The 27,956-nt window shown below is 39.7% G+C and overlaps 1 protein-coding gene across 1 annotated transcript; it reads left to right on the top strand.

Annotated features, from left to right (window-relative positions):
* On the top strand, nt 1-27,796 carry LOC143157279 (orofacial cleft 1 candidate gene 1 protein homolog). The gene is made up of 6 exons (XM_076332099.1): nt 1-12; nt 6,106-6,172; nt 6,473-6,649; nt 18,610-18,696; nt 21,900-21,983; nt 27,582-27,796. The coding sequence occupies exons 1-6, from the start codon at nt 1-3 to the stop codon at nt 27,794-27,796; spliced, it is 642 nt and encodes a 213-aa protein (XP_076188214.1).
* Nucleotides 27,797-27,956: the final 160 nt, after the last annotated feature.

Genomic DNA, 27,956 nt, shown 5'->3' with positions numbered 1-27,956 from the left:
ATGGAGAAAGAGGTAAGTGAAGAAAAAACACGCTTTAAAACAGAAAAATTAAAAGGGCTATTCCTAGCATTGCTATTTCATAATATTATTTGTAGTGTGATGGGAGGGAAGTCAGCAGACGCGTAGGCTCCTTTATATCATTGACAAGTCAAGGGGATGATTAACGAGAGTACCAGACAATGTAATGGTAGGAGAAGGCCCACAGAAGTTAAACAAAAGTGCCTTCAGAATTTAGAGAATTCCCATGATCCATAGTAGGACCTCATTGTGCTTGTCTACTGTTTCTATTTTTGATTAGATTTATAAACACAGCACCACATATTTTCATGTGGCTCATAGCCCCAGGGCAGAGCGAGATTGACTGTGCTGAAACTGTGAGGCTTGTGAATTTCGGGCAAGGGATGGAGTGAAATAAGTAGTGTAATTGTTTTTGTGGAGTGACCGTGGGACCTCCTCTGTTCTGAATTACACATGGTTCAACCCTTTGACCTAACCAACCTCGGCAATGCCTGGTAGATCTCCTAAAGCTGTGCTGAAAGGTCCTATCAGTGACATGTTGGAACATTATCTGTCACGTGAGATGTGTGCCAACAACCATATTAAACTACATTAATTACTACTGAGGCCATGTTTGTGACAATCTCAACTTCATTTAACCCATCATCATGTTATTGTTTAAACAGGAAGTACAAATGGGGACAATTTATGAAATAAAAATGCAACACCAATGTTTTCTTTAATAAATTGTATGTTTTACTTCATTTTATTTCCTGTCTATTTTTTTCCCTCCCAGCATTTTTGTTCTTGTCATCAGCTCTGTAGCTTAAGTTTTTGAGGGCTTTTCTATTTTAAGAGCAAGCAAGAAAAAGACGAGTACTTAGTAACTAAACTAATAAGCCAGTGTAATTGTTATTTCTTTAAATGATACCACAGTTGACTGAAAGTGCCAATGTTTGTTTTCTAGCAAGAAGCAAACATGCCATAAGGTAGTTTATGTAAGGCTGAAAGATCACACGTGGGTTATTCGCTTGAGGTACACCTTCACTGCTTTACACTCCAGCTAGTGCACCTCTGCATGGTAATGCTTGCACACCTCTGGATCAGGAGTGAAGCATGCATTTCTTTTTAATTCTGAGAGAACAGTTTTCTCATGGGCCTGTCCCTGTAGGTAGCGAAGCATACTCTGAGTCCTCCAAAGGCAGCGCAGGTTGTTTTCTGAAACAGTTCTGAATTTTATAGGGGGAAGAGTCAAAAGCTTTCCTGTGTGCTCCTGCATGGGCAGTGTACAAATTCAGTTGTGCCTAGCTGTGCCCAGTATTATATTAGACTAGACACATCTTCCACCTACACACTGAGCTGCTCTTTTTTGACAAGGCTTTTCCTTTAGCCTTGTTCTCTAGCTAGAACAGGCTTAAATGAAGTGGGTTTTTATTTATTTATTTTTTAATTGCTGCGGAGTCAGCTAAAAAATATTTGACCCTACTAAGCATCATTCTCATTAGCAATGAAGAGTTTGCTCTCTGCAAAATCTAACATGGAGCGCTTAAAGCAGACAGGTGCAAATTACAAGCTGTTTCTCTTTGGCTGCCACCCCTTAAATAGACAAATAGGCTAGGAGAAGGGAAAAGGTTCCAGCTCCAGCTGCATAAAGGAAAGCCTTAACAGGGACTTAGCAGCTGGTTGCAAGAATTAAATGCTGTAAATACCAACTAACGCATTTGTGTGTGCTTTCACAGAGGAATATGTTTTTAGTAAGGCTCCATCCCTTTTTATGCGAGAGGATCATTCTTTGAAAACTGTGCTCTGCTTTGTGTTGAAAGGCTAATGCTCTCGCTGAAGTGAATGAGAACAGAAGCCAACATACCTGTTCCTGTTTACCATCATTACACTCCTTAGAGCATTTCAGTCATTATTAGGTTCTTGGAGCCCTACCAGATTGACAATATTTCCAGCTACTTCTCTTTTGGCTGTATTCAAACAAGGCCCCAAAGGAAAAAAAAACCAAAAAACCAACAACCAACCCACAAACAAAACCATGGATGAATCTGCTGAGCTAGTTTGCTGATGTTAGAAACAGTTGTTCATATTAGGAACACCTAATTTAATTTCATGAAAGAGACATAACATGCCAGTATGTGTATGAATCTAAGGTATGCATTTCCTAAAAGGAACTAAAACTCTGTCATTCCAAAGTTGGTCTTCTTTTTGACTTCCAGCTTGCATGGGGACTGCTGTCTGGAAGCAGTAACTTTAACTTTAACTCTAAGGCTGCTGATGAGGTCTGTCTGTGTGATCTTCGTAAGCAGATAAGGGTAGGGAGACAGCTCAGAGCAGAGCTTGTTTACAGCAGGACAGAAGAAAACAGCTAGACATAAATGAGGGCTGACGGTTTCATGAAGCACAATTGGTTGATCACAGATTCAATATGACTGCCCTGAACTGAGCGATGATCCGTACAGTATGCAAAATTCACTTTCTTGCTGGTCTGTGCCCACCAGCCTTCCAGCAGCTTTCCCAGAGCCCCTCAGCCACGGCTTTGAGTGGAACCAGAGCTGAACGCAGCATTGTTGTACCCAATTCCTTTTGACAACAATCACATTCTTTTAAAAACTTCATAGGTTTTAGTTGTCACTGGTTATAAATGAGGGTTTTTTCCCTTGCTGTTGCTGCTGCTGCTGCTATTGCGGCGCTCGCTGCTCTCCCGCAGACTCGAGTACAGTGGGTCTTGGTACTCCTGGTTTTCCTTTGTTTCAATTGGTATCGGAAAGCAGGCATTGCGTTTTAATGATGATGGCATGCAAAAAGTCATTTAAAGATTTAGGTCACTTTTTGAATGACGTGGTGATTAGTCTGCGCTGTGCTCAGACACTTCTAACTCCCGTTGTCTTTGCTGTAATGCAACACACTCAAGGTAAAAATGCATTTTTAAAAAAAAAAAGTTAAAAGGCAAGACTTTTTGTTTTTCACCAACTCTGGTGGAGCTTTGAGATATGATGAATTGCCATCAGCAGCAGTATCACCCTTTAAACTTGACTTTGCTGGCAAAGGACATCCCCTTTCTATGTGCTGGTGGACAGGTCTGATGTGTATTGTTTGTGGATGCAAGTTGGACCACCTCCACTACAGGTGTAAAGCAGCACAGCCTTTGTATCACTTGAGGCTCTGGCCTCAAGTTGTGTGACTTCGCTTTTTTGTAGGAATGTTTTTTTCTGTTTATTTTTGGATAATGTTCTATAATTAGAATGGCGGCTTTCTGTATGGATGTGTGTTCATGTGCATTTGTCTAGGTATGCTCACACAACCGGACTTTGCCTGCAAATATGGCAGGTGGTCACTGAAAGACTTTTATTCAATTTGCTATTGGAAACCTAAGTTTTGCAGGTACATGTGAACTGATTAAAGAACAATTGCTTTAGACATAAATTTGCATAAATACATAAATTAACTAGTAGTGACTAACGATAAAATGAATATAAAATGCCACTGGATAATTTCCTGCCTATTCTCTGATGAGAAGGCAAAGTATCATAAAGGTAAGGGGGCTGGGGAAGGAAACCTAAAATGAAGGGGGGGGGAGAGTGTAATTTACACTACTTAAAGGTGCTCATGTGTAAAAGAGAGAAGGATGAGGAAATTGGCTGGAGATATCTATGAAAGGAAAATGTCTTCTAATTTCCTCTGAAGCACAAAGTGACAAGAACATGTGTTGACTACACAAAGGCCACCACCGAAATACTGTTATTCTGTTATGTTGAGAAGTAACACTGGAAGAATTTCTCTCTGCTGTTGAAAATCAGGTGTTGCTTTCATTCTAAAAATACAAACTCATGAAAAGCACCTGATCACATTAAGGGACAAGGGCATAATTTCTTCTGAAGTTCTTTGTGAGTAAGTAGGAGTCTCAAGCCTGTACATTAACTACGTAAAAATACTAATTTGCGATTTAGTGAGTGAAGTGCTAAAGAACGTAGTCTATTGTGTCCCTGAAAAAACAAAATTTGGTGCTAACTATACTGAATACTTTAAAAAAACCCAAAAAACTCCAAACAAAAAAAATCCCCAAACACACACACACAAACATCAAAACATCAAAACCCACTATGTATCTTTATTAGGTACAGGAGAGGAGGAATACATTTTTTTTCTTCCTGCTGTGGAAGGAGCTTATGCATTTTACAGACTATAACAATTGAAAGTTGACTATGGCCAACATAGCCTGCAATTGGTTTTGCTGGGGAAATCTGACATGCAGAAGGAACACATAGAATGTAATGCAGATCATCTTAATTCTGTCAAAGTTACGGATGTATACTGATTTACACCAGTTGAAAATTTGTCCCAGAATTTTTGTCTAGATGTTGTTTTCTTTAGCTGTTAACATGAAGTTTAAGCTTTTGTGTGGTGATTATATGCAGTATAATAAGAGTAATTATCACACAGCAGTGTTACAAATACTGCTGGAATCTTAAAAACTGACTCGATTAAAATTTTATGGTATACAGGAATGCAGCAATACTTTAATATTGCAAAAGTGATATAATTCTAAAGATACTAACTGAGCTAATATGTATTTTTGACAGATTTTTCAGTTGGGAAAAAATCAGAAGCAGTAGGGTGCATTTCTGAACCTATTGAACTCCTGTCAAAATTATCATTAACTTCAGTTGTGCTGCATGTGGCTTGTAGGAATTAATTCTGTTATAGTATTTATTTATTGTAGTTTCCAGAATGTGTCTAGTCTTTTTTACACATATTCGCTTTTTAGTAGGGTAGTAGTCTTAATTTAGAGACAGTCCACTATTTTCAGATTCAGATATAGGCACGTATGCATATATACATGTGTATATATATGAAGATATTAATATCTGTATTAATCTGTCAGTGCTATGGTTCAGTTATTTTTGACAGATTTATTGATTGTGTCTGCTGCAAGCGTTGCTTTTTTTACTGGAAATTGACACCCACAATCAAATGGGAAAGATGGATGCTGTAAAAATTGCAATTTTTCAATGATTCTTGTAATTAATCCTTTTGTATTGACAGTTTCCAGGAGCTATGTTGCCAGGAGTGGTCTTTATCACTGGACAATTAAGCAACTGGCTTGAAAAAATAATGCTGTTTTTGGAAACTGCCATGTGACGTTCGAAAATAAATGGGTCTGAACTGTTTTCTTACGTTGGTTTTGGCTTTGATTAATACTCCCAGATGTGCTTTGTTTTAGGTAATCTCTGCCTGCTTTGACTGTTAGCATCTATTATAAGGGTCTGTAGCCATGCACCAGCCCTCATGTGACTCTTGCTAGTGCCGCTCAAGGTATTATACAAAGACGGTGTTTAGCACTTGGGCCTTCCTGATGGTAGTAATGTGACTGCATTTTTTTTGAGTCTTGCTTCTCCACAGGAATTAATGTGGAACTTGTCAGAGTTTAGGTCCTCCAAGATCTCCTGCTATTTGTTTTCACTGTAACTGTTGTTGACATCTCTCTAATATTAAATGAACTTTTCATCATTGTAATGATTCCTGCTTCCCCTCTCCCCTGGACCGTGATCTCTCTTTTGTGACATCTCGTCGTAAATTGTTTTGGAGTTATTTTTATTTTATTGCCTCGTACGAAACGGTAGAGCTCGTTCATTTTTAGCTGCTCTGTGATGAATAAATACACTGGTTATGTAAGTGGACCTAGAAAACAAGAGAACGGGGGATGTCAGGGTAGTCTGTCTATAAATATGCTGCATAACCAAACTTTTCTAAATGAAGTGCTGCAGTTCTGCAAGTGAAATAAAGCAGTTGCTGTTGAATGCATACTGTAAGGACAAGTCTTATAATGTTCTTCATTTGTTGAGGTTTCTTTGCATTAATTAAAATTGGGAAAAAGCAAAGTATTTTAATGTGACCTTCATTTGGCATTTGTTTTAACTTTTCTTCTCCTATTTTATTTAATTCTTCCACTTCTGTTGTTCAATTAGTGTTTGACCCCTTTAGCAGAGATGTAAATTAAATGACATTTCAGTGCCATCCCATATTTAAAATACTGTGTTAGTTGTGGATCATAAAGGATGATCTTCGTTCTTTAGCTAATTTATTCATTTAACAATTTCCCTCCAGAAGTTCCAGCAGAAGGCTCTGAAGCAAACTAAGCAGAAGAAATCCAAGTCGGCTGAATTTCTGATGGGTGAGCCTTGCTTGATGAGTTATTGCTCATAATTTGTGTAAGGATTAATTAACTAATTACAGACAAATGGCTGTGGGCGAAATTTTGCTCTTGCTTGTCAGGGTGCAATTTGTAATTATTTTAATCATTTATTCTTTTTTTTTTTTTTTAGAGTTAATTTTAACCTAATTCTGTTTTGGCGACATTTGAGGACGATACACTTGAGTCTTTCAGCAAAGGAATTACTAGAAGGAATTTTCTGCTTGTCATTGAAATACATTTTGCTATAACGTGCTCTTCTGACCTCCTTGTTTTCTGTAGTAAAAGAAGAGAGAGCAGCAACAGAAGGCATTGAAAATCCAGCTTTTAACATCAGCAGCACAGATCTTTCAGCATATCAGCCTTCAGAAGAGAAAGTTATTAGACATGACAAGCCAGATAGCACCCTTGCAGCTCACCAACAAAAACTCAGGCTGCAAGCCCATGCTGAACCAAGAGGTGAGACATCAAACCTGATTAGCCTCAAACGCAGCAACAGTGGTTGTGTTCCCCATCCAACCTGCATGCACTGTGGCCTGTGCCGGGCGTTCCCATCCTAACCTGTCCAAACAGGCACCCCTGCAAAGCCTGGATGGGAAACCCAAAATACTGCCAAAAACATCGGCTGTCTAAATATTTAGAGACCCGGGCTCCATCTCCGTGCTCGGGTCACTCCCCGTAACAGGGGGTGCAGGTTGCGCGGTGCTCCCCACCAGCGGGGGGGCGGGGGGAGTGCAGGGGGCAGGCTCTCATGGCAGCGCTTCCCCGTAATTTGTGTCGGGTTGGGTTTCGGAGGCACCGCAGCTGGTCCGAGCGCACAGATGCTGCTCCCTCGCTGGCTCCCAAGCATTGAGTAGTTTTAAACAGCTTACAGATCCATGATTGATTGTTGTTCTCAGGTCTCCCATATGCCCTCAGTCAATCAGCATCTTGCCTCTACTTCATGTTTCATTATTTTTTTCAGCCAGTGTTGCTCAGATACTTGGAGCAGAGTCCTGTTCGCTCAGCTTGTCCAGGAGGAGCGATCCTGGCTTTTTGATGCAGCACCCAAAAGAGACACTGCCTCAGGAAGCAATCTCTGTTTACTATTTAGGTTCATTCAAACAGACTATAAGGATCTTTACTGATGTCAGTTTTCCTTTTGCAGAGGTTTGATATCTTTTAACCTATTGTTTAATTACTCCATTTTGAATTACTATTACTGCTGAATGTTACAACCAATGGTTATTTTTACTTAGTAATCCAGTGAGGAAGAAGGTGAGGAAAAGAATTTAAAGGCCTCTTGTGAGCTATATGAGGAAACTCTTGGGCCAATATTTAACGTAAAAGCAAAAATGCCTGAAGTCAGACTCAAAATCTTCCCTAAATACCCATAAAAAAAATTTACCTTACTGGACTATGTGGTCTCATTAACTTCAAGTGGACTACGTGCATCCAAGGTCTGAGACCTCCCAAGGTACCAAAGGAACTGGTATGACTTTGAAAAGTCCTGATCACCCAGCATTTCCCATTAACTCGCAAGCAGCAATGCTGCTTGCTAAGTACCCTTGCATGCCAGCCCAGGTATTTAAATGGGTAAGTGCAGGCTGGTGAGCAGAACTTCAGGCATTCGCTTTTAAAACTCTGGACCTTGTTGTGTTAAGATTTTATCCTTGTGGGAGTGGAGAGCCCACGGCTCCTAATGGCCTCTTGCAAAATTAGGTTTGGCTTTCCATTTAGCCTTCATGTGACTCTGTGTAGCGCCGCACGGAGCAGGAATTCTTCGTCTTTCCTTTGCAGCCTGTCAGAACAGTGATTAAGCAGACAAAGGGATTGATTGTTTTTTAATGAAGTAGTCTATCTGGCAAAAAATGAAGTCGGGCTCGCTGGAGACTATCCATGCTTTCAGTCGCCTCTTCAGAAATTCATGAATAGTTCCCTCAAGAAAACAACACATTTTTTCAAAAGCCTGAAATGTGTTTTTAAACATTTTGATTTTTCATCCTAAGTAGCATTTTGTTCAGAAAACCCTAACTGAATATAATATTTGTGAAAAGAGTAGAAATTGTTACATTTCGCCTGGAATGCAGTGCCTTGCTACACTGTTAAGTGTTTCTGTAATGGGAGAGGAAAGCTTGCTGAGAGTTGGAAAATTTTGTTTCCCAACACTGTGTCTCCCTCCTAGACCTTCTGTTCATCCAGTTAACCAAAAGATTAGTTATTCACGTAGCTCTGCCTCTAAGTCATGCGGCTATTAAAAAAAATAATAATCCATTTATGCCATCATAAAAAAGCCTAGATTGGAGGAGACCTCTAGAGATCATCTGGTCCAACCTTGCATTAAATTATTCTTAGTCTAACCTATGTGAGGACTTGTTTGGCAATCACAGGGGCCAGTTCAAATTTATCAAGGGCTGCTAATAAAACAACAGCTTCAAGCCTGTCCAGAAACCTGGGAAAAAATTGGACTAAACCTTCTGGTATCTCACAAGTTAATTTTCCCCATTCCCAAGTTGACAATACTTCATTAAAGAGGGAAAGGGAAAAGCCAACTTCATAAGTAAGTGCAGTATCACACGAATTTAGTAATGTATAAATGGTTGTATTTCACAGTCCTTGGTGAAGACTAGGTCTACAGGTAGCTTATGCCTTCTTGTGGCAATCTGTTGTGGTTTGGGACCACCAGAGCCCACGGGGATCAGTTCCTTGAGCCTTCCTTCCTTTGCTTTGCTCCATGTTCATAGCCACTTTGCATAGCTGCTGTCATTTCAGCTCATAGCAAAAACACACGTGGTGTTGAAAGCTACGACTATCCTATAGCACAGGGGAAACTCTTCCACAGCTTCCTCTCCTGCCCCTCAGCTCTCAGGAGCCACTGTGCTGTTCACAAGAGAGATTTTTAGCACAGAAGTCTCCTTTTATTTCCCTAGGAGGCACGACTTGCACCCCACACTGGAAGCTGTTTCTCTAGGAGGGGGTGCCTACACACATGCCGGCATGGCTTGTTGCCCCAAACTTTGCTATGCCAGTAAAATGACGGTCCTTTTGCCACTTCATGCCCAACTTCCTTACCTTAAGGGACATGCCTGCCAAGAACAACAGCACAGCCTGCGTAAAATAAACGTTTTAGGCCCCTCCACCGCTCCCTTTCACTTTTCTCCCCTTTTCTTCCCCAGATGCCAATAAAATACTCCTCCTTTTGGGGTTTCCTCCCCTCCACAACTGTTGGGTGCTCTGCCAGCTCTCAGCCCCCAGGCTTAGGTTCAGTTACTTACTCTCAATGGAGAATGGCGTTTGTCAATTCTAATGCTCAGTGTTAAACTGTACAATTTAAAAGCAGTTATAACCTTAAGCACAATTATTTAATCGCAGCATTTAGCAGATTACAGGTTGAAGATACTATATAAACAAATATCAGGCTGGATTTTCAGGCTATGTACTTGAAGGGAGGGCATGGAGATGGCATTGCCTTTCCATTATCATTCCACCCATCACCCGTGTCATTAATGGCAACAAATAATAGCTACAGGGGTTGCTATCGTTTCCTCCATCTTGCAACAGTGTCACAGCCTGTTCCTCTGTCAGTAATTGCTGCAGGGAAGTGTTCTCTAGAAAAACCTCCACCTATTTTTGAGATGCCTTCTCACACACCTCCATGGTGTATCCCAGTAAGGATGCTGAGAAGGAGTGTGAATAGTCAGCTGAGTGTTCAAGACAGCCTTAAAACCTTTTCCTGGAATTTGACTATGTCTGCACAGGAGGCTGCTCTGCAGAACGCGTATCACTTAGGGATTAAATAGCCAGTTCAGAGGTCCATGATATTGCAACTTGCCTGTATCTGCCCCCAAACAGCTTAATTCACAGGTATGTTTGTGCTATATTGACTTTTCCATTCCCTTTCCTCAGATAACAGAACATCTCCTGTTCTCTCCAAAAGAAGAGTTTGTGAACTGATTCTTGTTTTCAAGAAACTGATGAAATCTTTCCAGTATTTTTTTTCAGAGGCTTTTTCACTTTTCAAACCAGATTGGTGAGGACTGTTCTTGTGACGCACAGTGCAAGGCTTCCGCGTGCTTTGCTTGTGGGGAAACTGAGGCAGAGCATGAGGCCTTATCTGCAGTCACCCTGTAGGCCTGTGATGTAAATAGAAACAAAACCTCTGATCCCTAGTCCATTGCTCTGTTTGTTAGGCCAGTCTGCGTCTCACACTGTCGTATTTCCCACGATAGACAAAATTCCAAATTTTATCATCACCGGTAGACCATCGTTCAGGAATAGGCCACTGAGTAACTCTTTCTGCCGTATGCTTCCCATCATTGCTCTTATATGCTGAAGACCTGGTACTGCTGTTAAATGTTATAGTAACCCAGGGGAACTGGCTGACTATTTACTCAGCTTAATCTCCTGATTTTCAGCCAGGTAATTGGTTGCAGTGATTTCTACCCTATTTTCTCTTCTTGATTCTATGCTGACTCTTCGCTGATTGCTCCTATCACATTCATTTCTTTCACACATTGCTTGCAAAATTAAGGTCGTCTAGCAGTGGCCTTGTCTTTGCCAAACTGTGCCATTTATTTGTTTCTGAAAGTACTCAGAGTTTCCTTATGACTAAGTCCGAACAACTCTTCTGCCTTTCCTCCCCTCAGCAAATGTTGAATTTACCAGAAATTTTCATGTTGGCCATCCCAATGGGAGGTCTAATAGACAAATTTCCCTGGGAAAAATATTTGGGCTTAGATCACCCAAACCTGGCGTGACAGGAACCTACGTCCACCTGTTTCTCAATTGCCAGGTGCCTGATCTCAGGGCAAGCCAATATCGGCTTTTCTCTTTTCTCCAGAGGGGTTTAAACCCAAAACACTTTGTAGAGTGCCCTAATGTTCAGGCTGGCTTCGTAAAGTCTCTGCCCAGCAAAGGGCTTTTAGCAAACCGTCATGATGGAAGCACCAAACCTCCAGGAATGCGCCGTCTTTGGCTGATGGTAGAATATGAGGGCAGTTGCTCAACCTCAGATGGATGATGTATGTCACAAGCAATCCCTTAACACAGGACTACTGTACTTAACATTTTATCATAGGCCTGTAAAGCAAATTTAATCTACTTTAGCATTCAATACATTTTGCCCTCAGCTGCTGTGATCAGAAAATGTGCAAGTGGCTTATACTAGTTTGTACTGTTCAGTGTTCACCACAGCCACCGAGCTACACAGTCCAACTGATCCTGAGAAGAGCCCTGCGCGATGGCACTGGTCACATTTCTACAAGATAGGTAAAATTTTCAGCCCAAGCATACAGAGGGAATATATGTCAGAAGAAATTAGACTGTGATCTTTCTGGGGTGCCGACCGTGCATGTGAGCCACAGAATCCAGGCACGGGGCTTTTTGAGCATCCTCCCTGCCTTGCACCTGGTGGTTGCAGAGACACCTTTGGAGACTGGGATACTCTGGCTTTTGCATGGAAGATGAAAGAAAGGCTAATTGTGTTCTCCTGTATCCTGCGCATTTGTACAAAGGCTAGAGGCAGTCTGACCCTAAGTGTTGATGATTCAAGTTAAAATTGTCTCCAGATGACAAGAAGCGTTCTTTTTTTTTCCCCCTATCATCCCCAATACACAAATCTTTTTTCAAAACTAGATTATCTCCTAAAATCAAAAGCTCTAATTAATTCTACCATTTTATCTGCAACAGGCGCTGTTAACATCTCATATCATGCTCCAATAAATTTGCCCACAGAGATTAACAACATTTGAGGGGGGAAAAAAAAGAGGGGGGGGGGGGGAAGGGAAAGAAAGCTCTTTCGATTGAAGACCAGAAACTATTCTTCTAATTAGCCCAGGTACAGTGTGGCATTAACATGGCTATACTGCTTCTGGAAGCAAAATAGTGTCTCTGTGTGGCGCGCTGCTGCACCACCTCCTAGCTGCAGAGCTCGGTTGGATGTACCTAACACGGTGCTGCATGCGTCCTACGGGGAAAATCCCACTGTAAAATAGAACAGTTCTGCTCCTTACCAAAAGCCAAAGTAGAGAGAAGCCTTTGCTAAAGAACAGTTACTGCCGAAGGCAATTCAACTGTGGCAGAGCAATGTAAGCCCTTTCTTGCTCAAGTGCGTAACTGGGCGAGAACCTTGACCTGGGAATATGCAGACAAAAAAAGGGCTTTGTGAAGGAACCATGTGGGATACCAATTTGATGATAAAAATACCAGCAAGCGCATCAAATTCAGTCTGTTTGCAGAAAACTAGAGGCTGAAGCTTTTTGAACAGGATCTAATTTCATTCCAAAGAGATGCCAGTTACCCACTGGAAAGATGGTAAGCGCAGATGAAAAAACCAAACATCTGCTGGAAACTCCCATTTATGCTGCATGTGAAGGAAATGGGAGCTTGCAACATTGGCTATTTGTGTTAGACAAAATGATTTGCATAAGGATGGGACCAGAAATATGAACCAAAACCATACCCTTTTTTTCTTAAATAATAGCAAAGTTTATATCTAATAATTCAAGTTCTGTGTATGTGGTTCCATGCGTTCTGATTCCAACAGGGGCTTGAAATGGAAATGCCAAACCCAGTATGCAGGGCATGATGGATCACCATGTATGCATAGGAATAAAAAGGGTTGTCATTGGAAGTAATTTTGCGTTGAATTACACAAGGTGTAATCCAATTGAAATCAGCAGAATGGCACAAGGTGTAATGTAGTGTGCAAAACGTGATCCATTGCTTGCAATTTCAACAACACGGATACTGTAGCACTCATCTAAGTAATGTGCTAAAATTGAATTTGTGAAAGGTAGGGGGAGAAGAATTGTGAAGAATGGATGCATTTTATAATTGGGAAATACTCTTTCAGAAGGTGACTGAATATATATTTTTAAGGCTAATTTATTACACTTGGAAATTGTTTGCTTCATAATAGTGCTGTCGGACCCTCGAAATTCAGGAAGTTCCCTCACCGGAATAGTGTGGGACCAGCCAAGCCTGCCAGCCTGGGAGCTCTCGGTATCCATTTTCCCCATTGACATGTGTCACATTATCTAATAGCGTTCCTAAATGAACTCCGTCATCATCAGTAAATCTTTTTCTCACGCCTTCGACCAACACCGTTTCCCCAGGAAATGCAGCAGGTCTCACGCTGGTGTCCCTTGGCATAGTGCCCTCTGTTGCCTGCAGGGGAAAAAAAAAAAAGGAAAAAAAAATAATGCCCATGCTGTACCTTTGCTTAAACAGCAGCAAATGTGGTAAGACTTCCAGGAGCAGAGTGGGGGGGGGGGGAAAAGTGGGTGCCGTGAGGGCGGTGCAGTGTTTTTCAAGTGTCGGTGAAGGCGCAGCACGGTCTGCGCTGCTCAGGCTCATGAACGGCCCCTTTGCCAGCATCCTGTCAAAGCTGACAAGTGAGTTTATTCAAGGCTTGCAGTATAAACATAAGACACAGTTACGTGGTTTACTCATTACCTACGGTCTCCACTGAGGATAAGGAAAATGACATACAATAACTTAAAAACTTTTTAAAAATTGAGAGGTCGCCCGGTGATGGTAGTGTTTAATAAGCTGTGTTTTTAAGATATAGTCTACTGTCCAGTCACTTGCTTAATGCTCTTCAGTTTGAGGATGCCATTAATGCATAATTTTTCATTGAATTCTGCCTGGTACTCATGAAAATTTGAAGCTCTGTGTAAAACACTCTATCCCCCCCATGTATTTGGTGATAATCTGGAATAACTTCGTGCTTCCCAGGAAACTTATTTTAGAACTACATCTAAAATAATATAGGTAATATTTATCTATACTTATAGATGATAGTTAGATGTAAATCTAAAATAGTAATGTCTTAATTAAAGCATTCAGCTTCTATATGTAACCTTGATCAGCCTATGTAAATTTAATTAAAGGCATTTGTAATGGCCACGAGCTGTGGTAAACATAACAGATATCATGGTTCAGTAATGACAATTAAAAATCCAAACTAAAAGTATAGCTTCTGGTTAACTCATAATAATTCTCTATTTTTTTTTTCCTTGACAAAATGAGAATGGAGAGTTAACATTATTTGTGGATTACATATTAATTCACTATGTTCTTCAAAATTAAAGTTTTAACATCTTCATAACATTTAGATGTGGGTAAATCTAGCAACACAATTTTGGAATAAAAACTCAAAACGTTTTCTTGTGAAAGTTTCAAACTTTCCTAAATTATTTTCCAGTTTTAAATCACTGTTTAAATCAACTAAGAACCTATAAATTCACCAGAAATCCAGTCAGTTTTTCACTGTCCAGGAACTCTCACTGCCTATGCAGTTTTGGTTGATGATTTTTATTTTTCTTCACTTCTGTATTCTGTGAGATTTTTTTTTAAGGGGGCAGGCTTCTTTCTCCTCTCATGCTTTAATTGTTTTGAATGATTTTTTTATAATTCTTTATAGATTTTTTTCAAAGTGCAGATTAGAAGCAAAGGTCTGTATCTACAAAGAAGCAACTTGCAGATATCAAGCTTTGTCAATGTAGGTACTGAATCAGGAAAACAGGTGAGCGGTAGTGCTACTCACAAGACCTACCGTGACTTTAAGGGTGAATAAGTGAAGCAGTTGGAAATGCAGGAGGTGGGACCCTTTTCTCCCCTTCCTCCTGATCCCAAGTCTTAGTTCTTGCTGGCCAAGTTAAGGTGGGCACCTCTCTTTGACAGGATTGTGGTCTGACCCCAGGATACTACTTTGGCTCACGCAGTCGCATACTCTTCTCATAAAGAAACTGGGAAATATGCTAGCACAGCACCTTACTTTTGGGCTGCCCAAAGGGCCGTATCTGCAAAGTAAAATGAAAAGTATCTCTAGGGAAATAGGTTCAATTCTGTTGAATGGAGACAGTGAGTATTTACCGTGGTGTTCACCAACAGGAGTTGCTGCTGAAATCAGTGCTTTAAGACAGCTGTCTGGAAAGGAGGACTACTCTTTTCCATTCCCAGCTGCATCACTATGTTTCAAAAGCACTTTGGGTCAAAATGCTGTCTCAGAGGCATCTTGGAAAGATGAAATTCAGTCTGTCTTATTCTATTGTATGCAAAAAGCTTTTATGAGTTGCCTTAGTAATGCCCAGTAATGTTCTACCAAGTCATTGGTAGAGACCCGTGTTGACCACACTGCTGCCTGAAAAGGGAGAGCTGTTACTTAATAAGGCAAGTTTGCTCAGACCATAATCTGCATTGTCTTCTAATGAAAGCTGGCTCATGCCAAAATTTTTGCTTTTATCCTGAAGACCCAGCATCACTCTAAAAACAAGCACCAGTAAATGCTTATTCAAGCTTTTAGTAATCGCTCACCTGGCTATTAATAATGCCTTCATTTTTACATTGGTCAGGAGGCACTTAACAAATCCAGCAGTTTTGTCTAGTCTTTCATTAAACTAAAAACCTAGATCAATAGTGCAATATGAATGGAATAATTGCCTGTCATCCAAATTCCATGCTGTACCCTTGATATGATATTGATACTGGCTACCTGATCTCTTTGTGGAGTAGAAGACGTTGTAGAAATGCAGTTTAGTCATGCCATTTCTGTGGTATTCTCAGGATATAGACTGTATAATTGGCTACAGACATCTCAGCTTAAAAGCCATCTTAGAGTTTCATCCAGTCCTAGTAATACGTGTGCAGTCCCATGGGCTGCATCCAAGGATTATGCTAATTTTATTAGCAACTCTTCTTGCTTTAATTAAACTGTATAAATTCCCACCTGGTCACTGTTGTGCCAACACCCCTCTTTCTATTTTTATTTGAATTTATAGATAATCTGTGGTTTTGCACTTCAGTTGGGATTTCCTGAATTATCTATTGTGTTTTCCACATGAAATAACACAATTTTGAGGGGTGAATAGGGTTTCAAATTGAGTTAATGGGTTTGAATGAACCTCTGGATCAAAGCAAAGACTTAAGCTTCTAAAGTTGGCCAAGTCTTTGTAGGAGCAGGTATTCAAAGTAACTTGCTTTCTGAAAGCAGCAAGCTCTACACTGCTGTTCAAAATACCTGCAAGCAAGCTCTGTATTAACATTTACTTTACTGTATTTATACCACGAAGCAGAGCAATGCGAATTCCTTAGTGGACTGTTAATTTACATGTTATACACTTTCAAATATTTCCAAAAGCAAATGTGAAATGATTAGTAATCTGTTCACATGCTCACAAAATGTTATTAGCAAAATGCCTTGGGCAGTATGTTATGTTGACTAAAATTGATAATTTTGTAGTTTAAAACCAAAGCAACTCCCCCTGCCCCCAACAAATCTTAGTACCTGCCCAGAGCCCAGACCTCCTGGTCACACCAGTTCTCAAGGTGTATGTTGAGCTGAGGGGGGGAAAAAAGACCAAAATACCTACAAAAAAACCCCCAAGAGCAGTGATCTAAGGTTTGCAGTGACTTCAACTCTTCAGAAAGCCTCACTGAAAGTCTTCTGTGGAGTCCTGCAGTTTAAAATGGCTTGTTATCTATAAAATCACCGTAAGGAGGTGATTCTGCATTTACCACTCATTCTACCTATGTAGGTTTTGAAGTGTGTACATTGCTCTGGAGAAATCAAACCTGGTTGTTCTTTTTACTTCTGCATAACTTTCTGTCTCCAGCTGTGTGCGGTTCTGACAGAGCCAAAGCCCCGGATGAAATATTTCATACTCCTCAAAGAAGGGTTGAGGTTGTTCTTTTAAAGAGGACCAAAGAGCAAGCTGTTTAATAGTATTTGTCAACGTATCTCGTTTTTGAATAATGGTTTCCATGCCTCGCAGACTCAAATATAACATGACACTTCCTCCTAAATGCCAATTATTCTGTCCAGAAGAGTTGCCCAAAAGTCGTCTCCTTAGAGTTTCACACCAGACCCACAGGATACAGAACATGGGGTATTAAAATTCAATAAAAACTGTTGTGATATTAAGACTGTGCAAAAAGCCTATGCACTAGCTGAGTATTGCTTGTATGGTTGCAACATACTTTCCAGCAATTTACATTTACAGCTATGAGGTAATTGAATAAAGAAATGCATCATCATTTTCTTTTTTAGCACATGGGTGAATTATTTTACCAACATGTGAAGGGGTGTTCATATAACATCACAATGCTTTGTGCTAGAGAAAAACAATTACAGTGAATAAGGTAGAATGGCTCTGTTATTGCAGTACATAAGACTTTGATTACATACTGCCAAGATTCATACCAGCCTAGTAGTTGTTGACAGATAAAGTAACAAAAATGAAACTCATTTATTTTTTCTTTATTGAGACCTCAAGGTAAAGCAAATTTTCAGTTCTTGTACTTACTACATTGAAGGAACAGAGACTGACAGTCAAAATGTGCCAGTCCAGAAATATAAATTAAACCTAGTTTCATATCAAAGTTTCATTTAGTCTCTGAAAAGGAGCTGCTGCTTGGATTATTTTTGATCCTAAAACAAATACACTGTAGACTACTATAATGTATCTTGGATGAATTAACCCCCTTGTACATTTATCTCTTATGTATTTTCCAGGATATAGAACTATGTCTATTCAAGCAATTTTAAAATTTGTTATGGGCTTAATTATTTTACTTTTTCTCTCTTCAGCAATAATTTGCTCTGTTTGCAAACCCAATGAACGTGAGAATGGTTTTAACAGTGTAGCACTTTTGCTGAAGGAAGGGCATGCTTTGAAGAAGAAGCCCTCCCTCCTCCCTTGTGTAGAGAAAATTCTTCTGGCTTTTACTGGGAGTTCCTCTAGGCAGCTAGATGCTGCATTATTCCTTGATAAGTCTAACAAATGACTTTTTTTTTGGTAGACTTGATTAGTTTCTAAAGAGCAGATAAAACTAGCTGTTGAAATGGAAAGTGCTAAAATGAGTGTTTTTATCCCATCAAAATCTTGGATTAGTTACCTAGCCCAACTGAATATAATTGCTGTTCAGATTAATGAGGCAGTATTCTAGTATCTCCTCTGTAATTAAACACTTCTCTGGTTGAATACAGTATTAAAGATGCACCAGACGTTGAAACCTCAGTGGTGAAATTTAAAACTGTTGAAATTGGAGGGGTCATCTGTGAAACACAAATTCCTCTGCAGCACGGGCAATTCACTTGTGTTGAATGTGTACAATGTATTTCAAGAATAATTGGCTTATGTTGGGGATACTGGATTTTTTAAATTTTTCTTATCTTTCCATCATCTAAATTTGAGAATTTTTCTCATTAGTTCCTGAGCAAAAGTAACATAAAGTGCACTTGTTTCCAGAATTACCTTTTCTGACCTTTCACAAGATGATAATTGCAGTACTAGTAGGCTTAGAGGACTTGTTAAAAAAATTAAGCTTATAAAGTAGCAAAAAATGCCCCTTTGCTTGCTGGTGTCGATTTCAAAATTAACATTTTGGTTCATGTGCTTCTAATAATCGCTGACCCTTACTTCATGTGCTTTCCACAGGAAATGAATACAGCAGAAATTACTTTGACCCGTTGATGGATGAGGAAATAAACCCAAGGCAGTGTGGGATGGAGGTCAGTGAAGAAGGTGAGGCAGAATTAAGTATGTAATTTTAGTGTCAGTATATTCTTTTCCATTCATGAAAATGAGGTGACAAAGATCACATATGCAGTTCTATTTAAATATTGAGGTTTACAATTTAAATTATAAGCCTTAACTGCTCTGAACACGATAGGCAGTATACAAAGTCTTTGATCAAGGACAGTGAGTTAATGGATGGGTAAAAGTGAGGCTGTGCTGTATTCACTCCGCTACCGTAGCAGAATGAAGCATGCTCTGAGAACATTGTCTACACCATGTTCTCTTTAATTAACGAAGTTAGTCCAGAACTGAGTACTAAGCTGTAGCTTTTTTGCAAGCCTGCTTCCAAAGTCCTTCTTGGAGAACGATTTTATTACTGAGCTGAAAGTGTGTTGGCCTAACAGAAGGAAACCCCGGAGTCTGTAAAATTTCCTAGCACGCAAGAAGGCTTTTTTGGTTTTCTTTTTGCCAATTTAGCTGAGATGTTTAGCTTTGCTGTCTGTGGGCGATAGGGAGGAGTGGGAGGGTGTGACTCTGCAGAGCTGGGAGAACAGAAGTTATGCATAAGTATGAGAGAGATTAACCAGGAGGTATTGTCTAGCGGAGGAAATTCTCCTTCCCTGTCATGGCTTTTAGATAAAAAAGGGTGGGAAAGGGCCTGCCTGAATTTGCATGGACTCAAGTAAGAACATCATCATGGTAATGAAGTGCTTAGCTATGCACTGAATGCTTTGGCCCAGCTCCTGTTGTTAAGCACTAACAACCCGATAGCACGCAAGACCCAGTTCTTCTGTGTTACCTTCTTAGCCCTTCGCTTTTTTAAACCTTGTGCTTATTTGTACTGCAGAGACTCTCTAGACATGCAGTTGTAGTCAAACCTTAAAAAATTTGTCTACTATAAAGGGTCTCAAAGTAGGTCATCTCTGAAATTCATGAGAAACTTTGAGTAGATATAGAGGTTTAAACTTTTGAGGCAAAAACTTGCGTGACTGAGAAAAGCAGGCTCTAATACACATCAGTAACTTGAATTTCTGTGTACTGGTGAAAAAAATCAAGGTTTATCAAGGGCGAATTACATCTAACCCCTATAATTTCACCATTCATTGTATAAGACAGCAATGTAATACCTTGGAAGTCAACTTCTGGCTCAGAGTTTTTAAATGAAAGATTTTTTTATTTTTTTTCTTGTTGGTATGGCCTTGGTTCATCTTATGAATAGGCTTCATGAGTCATGATCTGCTTCATAACCAGAGAATAAAAAGCAGATTAGATTTCTGTAATTGTGTGTGCCTAAAAACATGTATGGATAGAGTGGTTACATAAGGGATACATGGAAGTACAGTTTTCATCAGAAGAAAGTGTTCTCTTGCCTGTGTTGAGGAGGCTGAGTGATACACACTTAATTTTTTTTATTTTTTTATTTTTTTTTAATTTGGAACGGATGAAAGCTCTGAGAAAGTCTGTCCAGTTCCGGGGGTGGGAGTGGAGAGGTGATTTTAGGCACTTGCATATCAGTCTAGACCCGAGATCCATGTGTAAACAGCTGTCCTTTGGCATTCCTCCTTTTTCTCCACAGCAAAAATGTCACACAAAGGTTGGGGTAACAGTTGTTTGATAAAGGTCTTTTAGCAATGGTACTGGCCTCAGGTTGGTTGCATTGACATCTGCAGAGCAGTTATAATGCTATGTTTACCAACACCTCTACCAAGAGCAAGTCTTCCACCTTGGAGATATTCAAAAGCCATCTGGACATGGTCCTGGGCAACTTGACTCTAGGTGGCCCTGTTTGAGCAGGGGGGGCTGGACCAGCTGACCTCCAGAAATCCCTTCCCATCTCAACCAGTCTGATTTGGTGATACTCACAAACCAGGCTCATTGTCTGGTTTCCTTTTCCTTGCAGAAGTGTTAAATAAGTGGAACTACATTTGTATGTAGTGGACGGAATTAAAAGGACAGTCAGAACTGAAGTCTGGTCCTGCATGGCCATCCCCTGATTGGAAACCATATTCATTTACCTCCTCTTTCCAGCTAGCAGCTTGTCACTAACAAGAGACCAAAGCAGAACAAGGTGAAGAAATCGGGGCACACTTTAAAGTTACGCTCTTCTTATGACTTAAGCAAGTCAGGACCAATGCCCAAAGAGAATAGCTAGTGAAAAGCAAATCTTCAGCCACTAATTCTATTACACAAAGTTAACTATCATTTTAATGTGTTCATCATATGGGATTCTTTAATGGGTTATTCTGTGAAAATGAAGATATTAGCAATTATCTTTTCTATATTTGATAAATTAAGTTTGTTGTGGAAATTCATCTGAGTTGATAATGCCCTGGGAACAAACAACACCCCGCTATGGATTTGCTTCCCCCAAGCAAATGTAACTGAAAAACTCAGTGTAACTGAAAAACTTGGCTCTGAAATTTCATGGTAAAGAAAATTTATTCTTTGATTTTATTGGGCACTTAAAAAGAGCCACCCAAGGTCGCTTGTAGCTGTACTTCAATTCACCTACCTTGTATGAATTTCTTTGGTGTTCTACCATCTGTCTTCTACCAACTTAGAGAAGCCAGGGTCTGGGAGATCTGGAGAGAAGACAGTCTCAACTGGTCATTTATCCCTTGAATATAGACACTTGAAGTAATTTTTTAGGTCTCATGGAAAAAGGTACGTGTGTGTGTCTCTTACTCCTGTTTAAAGTCTGCACGTTACTGGGAATTTGAATGACTGACCAGCCACAAAATCAAAATTCATAGTGTGCTGTAATGACTACTCATATTAGATAACATGTTAGTATTATGGACAGCAAGGTAAAATTTCTGATAAAGATCCAAAATCACATTAGAAAAGAAATTAGGTACTTTGATTTTTATTAAGAGTCAAATAGAATTCATCTGGCAATTTGAATATAAATAATCATTTTAACTAGTCTATTGGCAGAATTAGTAAACCAGTTTCAGTTCAGATCAAGCTATAATATTGTTCACTATTTAAAAGTATACGATTATATTTTTTTATTTTAAACTGTCTTTCAGAACTCAGAAGAAAATGACAGTCACCTCTGCTATGAAACTAGCACTATGAAAACTATTTTTAAGTGTCAAATGGTTTCTTAACTTTTGTATTTTTATATCTTTATTTATAGTTTAAAATAGTGTTTCCTGAAATACTACTGGAAGAAACAATAGATGTTTCGCTGTTGTTTTTTTAAGATCCTGTGAAATTTGATGAGCAAATCCTGTACAGTAAACTGATGAAGCTTCTAGATGAAGAAAACAAGATGCTGGACTTCCAAGGTAAATAACAAAATCGTTTGCATAAAGAAAAATAGAACTCTTGACTCTGGTTGTGGGGAGGAGAATGGGTAATCTATCCCCTTGAACTCAGAAACAAAAGGGACATTGATTTTAATGGGAGCCTCTAAGATCTTTTTCCCCAAATTTTTTTGTTTTGAGTCATGTTTATGTGGTTTTAAGTGTAACTTAAGTGGCGTGCTTTCTCTAGGCTGCTTCATTGCATGTTGAATTCCACTCTTATGAAAGAAGACTGGAAATATTGTTTATGTGCTCAAAGCTAGAAATCTAAATCCTTATTTAAGCTCATAAACGGGTGGGCCATTTGTCAGATGTATGGGTCACGTCACACAGTGTTTGAGGTTATCAACGTAAGGATTTACACTACCAGGTGAGTAAGAAAATGTTTTCTGTGGCTTTGTTAGAGAATACAAATTGGTGTTCCACCTACAGTAAAAACAATGAAGTGTAGGAGAAGAGATTTCTTCACCTCAAGCCAACAGCCTTACTTTGGCTTCACTTACTTTTACAGGCATTATTTAACACCCAGTTGATTGATGAGACCGTTACCACCACAGCCTTTACACAAGGTGCATGTCTGCTGCTCTCCTCTGGTTCATCCTAGGAGAAGTGACATATGAACAAGCGCCGGCTCAGGGCTGCCCTCATATTTTTGGGTATCCCCCCTCCTTTTTCAGCAGAGGCCTTTTGTGCAAAAGTATTTTCTGTTCTTTGTATCTGTATGAGGTTTCCTGTTATATTTCAGTTATTCACAAGACCTACTCTGTCAGAGAGACAGAGCAGGCGGTTGCCTACGGCACTGGAGCTCCAGGAGTTGCAACATGTTTTATGACTATTTAGTTTGTGAGCAACTTTGTTCTAGAAGAGGCAAACATTTTCATTTGCCTAGGGTTGCAAAATCCTTGAACTGGCACTGGGCATATCAGTAACATCTTTGAAACCCATTTTGTCTCATTTTAAATGCAAGAAAAAGAAAGTACAACCATCACAGCTAAATTCATGCAGATAGTTTAAGCAAAAACCTTTAACAAATTATTAGCAAGCTCTCTATTGTTGCATGTTAATGTAGAGCTCCACATTACTGAGAAAGATTATAGCAGTGCCGCAGGTTGATTGTTGCTTTTATCCTGCAACAACATAGATCAAAATAAAAACAAGTTTGGCTGTGAAGTCAACATTATTTCTATAGGAAAGATTGACATGGGGTATCTCTCTGTGGTACTTATGTGGTCCCAGTCTACCAATATTTATAGCGTTTCATATTCTTCAATAACTTTATCATCAAAATAACCCTGTATGATTAAGGAAAATGTCCTGATGTCATTTTACAGGCTGCCCCAGGGTGGGGTCCAGCACCCTTTCCATTAGCTTTCTGAAAGTTAGCTTCTGGGGCTCCCCCAAAGTGGTGGGAGAGGGGGAGAGAAGCACCTCCGGGCAGTGGTTCAGCCCACCTCACGCAGACACCTCTTAGCTGATGAGACAAATTGTGCCCTGGAAGCAGTTCTTCTCTTTCCTTTGGCTCTAGAAGGGTCTTGGACAGCTGACTTAGACTTGACCATTGCTTTTTTGCATGGCTAAAGGTAAGTGAGCTGAATTGCACCGTGTGTATTTGTCCACTTTTAAGCAAGGGAACTAGGAAGCGAAGGGGAAGCCTTCCCCATACATCGGTGGTTAGTCTCTCCTTCAGCTAGGTGCCCTAAAACTTTATATTATATTACAAATAGCATTAATGAATATTGTTAAGATGAAGAGATGCTTTACAGAGGATAATAGCAAATAGCATATTTAGAGAGAAATAAGGTTTCACTGATCTCCTCAAATGTTTATAATTTAAACTTACCTGGTATGTTTGAACTAAAAATGTCTTTTTCTCCAACTAGTTTTATCAAACCACCATGAGAGGCAAAATGCTCTTATTACTGTTTGGCTACGTGGGGTGTGAGACAGATTCAAATCTCTCATCCATCCAAAGCCATCTGAACGTACACGGTGTGCTCTGTGGACGGTGATCTTGCGCTGAGGCTGCCAAGGTTGCTGAGCTGCCAGCTCACCGATTCAATTCAAGGGCAAGCAAATGCATTAACACGCGTGTCTCGCACTCCAGGAGCACGTCATAGCCCCCCGTGTAGGCATGAAGGCAGTGAGTGGGGGAGACGCTGCAGCCTGCTGCTGTCTCGTGTTTCGAGCGGTGCCTCAGTGCTTTTATTTCTTAGAAGTGCCATAGTGGGTATCCAAGCTAGTCTTGTGGGTGAATATTGTGCCCCGTCCTAGCTGAATTTTTTACTTTTCTTGGCTTGGGTGAATAAAATTCAGAAAAGAGCAAGATTTTCCTGAGGAAGTGAGGCTTGTGCCATCTCCACCTCTGTGTGCATATATCAGGCTGTATTTACTTCTGCCTGTCTGTGTTTTTCCCTCCCAATTTTTTAATCTGTTGTTCACTTCCAAACCCTTTTTTTTAACAGAGAGCAAGTCTCACAGGTCTGACTTCCTTACCAGTTTTATGGAAGTGGGCAGCTGAGCAGAGCAGACAAGCATTATCAATGTCTCCACTGAGGGAAAAGATAATACGGGAGTTTGACCCTTATTAGACATCAGAAAATCCATAGAAAACTAGGATTCATTTGGTTCCACTCTTACAGAACTGCTTCTTTTCTTCATTTGACCACTGAGCTGAAAAATCACGTAGTCATACAGTCCTAATTAATAGATGATCCCCAAAGGAAAGGAAAGAACACGGCTCAGAATTTATATAATTTTATATTTAAAGCATTTTCTTGCTGAGTAACCTGTTGGTGACTCTTATGGTACGTGTTAGTTCATATTATAAGGCAACTTAAAAGGCAACATTGGTGGTTTGTTTTTTAGAGAAAGCTGTAGACTGTATATTTTTTATCTAGGGATAAAATGTCTCGAACAATGTAAGATTGTGATCCATGTGCATCTAAAATGATGCTAGGTGAATACCATAAAAAATATTTTCTATTATGTTATTCTTTGGCAACAACCTAAAAATTTAAGTGCAGTGTTTTGCAGCATTTTAGTTGTTTGAAACTGATGCATGAGCCTTTGGTGATGTACTTTTTAAGCTACGATTTATACACAGAGTCTTCTAGAACCAGACAGCCAAAATGCATTTTCCATGTGGAGTTTATAGCTGCTTTATACATTCAAACCCATGCTCAGGTGTAGTCTGCTGGTGAACCTACCATTTAAATTCTCATCTCAGTATATAAACCACTGCTATCTGATGGACAAATGCAGGAGTAAATGAAGTTACAAGCAGCCAAGCTAATACCGGAGAGACTGTTTTAATTACAGAACAGCATCTGCAAATACAGCCTGTGCTAAGGAGAAGTAGTGATTTAAACTATGTGGAAAGTATGACTCGCAGTGTTAAGTACAGCCGAGGCAATGAAAAGTTTGACGCAAATGCTAACAACTTGAAGCAGCCGAGTTTTAATTAGTTTATCAATCTATCAATGAATTTCCTCATAAATTTTCAGCCATTTCGTCCCATGTGTACAAAGTAACATTTTTAACACCATGGCTACTTCTGTACAGCAAGGAGGTGGAAGCTTTGTTTTGGTCAAGCATTGCTCCGTGGCAGCAGCTCAAGCCTGTAACCTGTGGGTCAGTTCAGACAAGGAGCAACCTGATGGTGACCGAGTTTCAGAGGTCTCTTTGCAAAGCCAGCGTGGAAGGAATAGACCAGCTGAACAACCTCGTTCTCTCCCCATTTCCAGCTCAGGCAAATGAACATTTTTTCTATGTGCTTAAATGAGCATATGTATCTTTCCATCAAATATTTTTCAAATCTGAATTGTAATTTATCTCTATTTTTAGTAGTTATTTCCCTTGAAAAGGATTTTGAAAATGTTCTCTCTCTTCTTTTGCTCTTTTTCCACAAGATGTGCTAATGAGCCCAGTGTCTTCCACCAAAACTGAGTTCACTTGATACGATTCCTCACAAAAAGAACAATAGCAAAAAGGAAAAAGGATTTTTTGATGAATCACTGCATGGTTGTCTTTGTGAACCGAATGTTTTTTTTTCCTTTTTTGATATATAAGGACAATCTCTCTACATCCAGAGGATCCTGAGATAGGAATGTACAGTCTTCCCAGGATGCTCCTGTGAAAGCATTAAAGCAGCTGATTTATAACAGCTGAGCATATGGCCCGTTGAGTAAAACACAGCATCGAGGGGAGCAAGCGATGCTGCGTCTTCTGCTGTTGGCAATGTTTCCTTTTCCAGTGCTTTCTGGATTTTCTCTCTCCTAGCCAAACCCTTAATGTTACAGTAAATTTAAATGTAAATATTGTTTTGTTTTTGCAGTTAATAGTTGTAGGTCAAATCACTTTTCATTAGGCTTGTAAGATGCTACATGAAGAGATTGTGTACCCTAAGGTAATGGTTTGGGTTGTTTATATCTGTACACTTCCCCCAACATGATTTTGAATTGTATCCTGTTGTAATTAAATAAAAAACCCACCCTACTTCCTGTGTGTTGGTGGCACTGAGGTGATTTAAGTACTCGGAGGCTCAACAATTAAAGTCATTAAACAATGAGTAGTGAGCACAACTGAAAATTTTAATAGTCTTAGTTTTATCTTTCCTTTTCTGGTCTTCATTAGAAAATGAGAGACTTCAAAGAGGAGTGAGAAAAAAAAATCTTTTAACTGCTTTAGGATGGACAAAGAGAAAAACAAATAACTAGATATGGCAGTTTCTTGCAGAGAAAGGCACAGAGAACTATAAAAACATGCACTTGCACACAGAAATATGAGGCCAGAAAGATAGTCAGTGTGGACAACCTGGTATCTGTCATTTCTTAGTGATCCTAATGTGGAGAAATGAGCAAAAATAGTAGTCTTTATTATTTATGACCCAAACTTAGTATTAGTACTGTAGCAGATATCAATGAGTAGATCTATTTTTTATGTAGCATGATGAATTAAACTGAAAAAAGGAAACAGCTTCTCTTCAAGGTTGACTTTATGAATACGATTTATTTTTATTTATGTGCAGCATGTACCCTTTGGTTCTACATACGTCACCACAGTGAAATCAGGGGAATGATGTGGGTGAGAGCAAAACTGGACCCAATTAATTAGGCAGGAGCTGTGTGCACACACCTGGGGGAGGAATCTGATCCTCCTGGGTGAGTGGGAGGAAGATGAAATGCTTGGTGTGGTTCGCCTAAAACTCCCTTTCAAATGCAGTTATTCCTCCTCTTCCTCAGGAGTGAAAGCCAAAGTCGTTCCAAATCTCAATTCCTTTAAGATTTACAGGGGAGCGGTCACTGGGGAAATGCAGAGCACTCCTTTTAAAAATTATTTAAGGAACAAGCTGCACATGCTAAATTTGTCCCTGTGTGCAGATGCTGCTCTTGAGAGTTTTCCTGGTAATGGCACTTGGAACCCACCAGTTGTTCTACTGCTGTTATTTATTAGTGTTCATTTTACAGCGTGAATTGTTGTCTTAAAATGTTGGTGGGCCAAACATGTTAACTGAGAAGGTACTAAACCAGTGAATGAACTCCCATTTGCTAAGAGATAATCTGCCACTTTTGCTTCAAGCAGCCTGTGTCGCCAGTGAAGATTTTCCAGACTCCATGATGCCTGTCAGCTCCAGTAAGGCACGTGACCTTCACAGGGAGCTTGAAGATGAAGTGATTCCTTCATATATCGAACAGTTTGAGAGAGATGTTCAGGATGACATAATTCTGCTTGGCAGCTTTTCACTGGAACAGGTCAGAGTTAAGAACTATAAGACAATTTTATCGCTTGCTTCATAACATGATGCTGGCTTGTTAACCTTGTACACCCCAATTCTATTTCACTGCCCGGTGATACATATATTGAAAGGGGAAAAGATAACCCATTTCATTGGCTTGCTTTATGTGGCTGGCACTTTGCTAAGCTAACAGCAGGACCTTTATCTTTGTCTCCATTTCA

The sequence above is a fragment of the Aptenodytes patagonicus genome, chromosome 2 (assembly GCF_965638725.1).
Source record: "Aptenodytes patagonicus chromosome 2, bAptPat1.pri.cur, whole genome shotgun sequence".
In the NCBI taxonomy this organism is placed as follows: Eukaryota; Metazoa; Chordata; class Aves; order Sphenisciformes; family Spheniscidae; genus Aptenodytes; species Aptenodytes patagonicus.
The sequence above is the reverse complement of the archived record's forward strand: the minus strand, read 5'-3'. Positions and strand labels throughout refer to the sequence as shown.

What these genes read in the sequence shown, in the direction of transcription:
- LOC143157279 (XM_076332099.1), top strand. An exon ending in GATGGAGGTCAGTGAAGAAG is followed by an intron (nt 18,697 to 21,899) that starts GTGAGGCAGAAT and finishes TGTTTTTTTAAG; the next exon opens with ATCCTGTGAAATTTGATGAG. An exon ending in CAAGATGCTGGACTTCCAAG is followed by an intron (nt 21,984 to 27,581) that starts GTAAATAACAAA and finishes TGCTTCAAGCAG; the next exon opens with CCTGTGTCGCCAGTGAAGAT.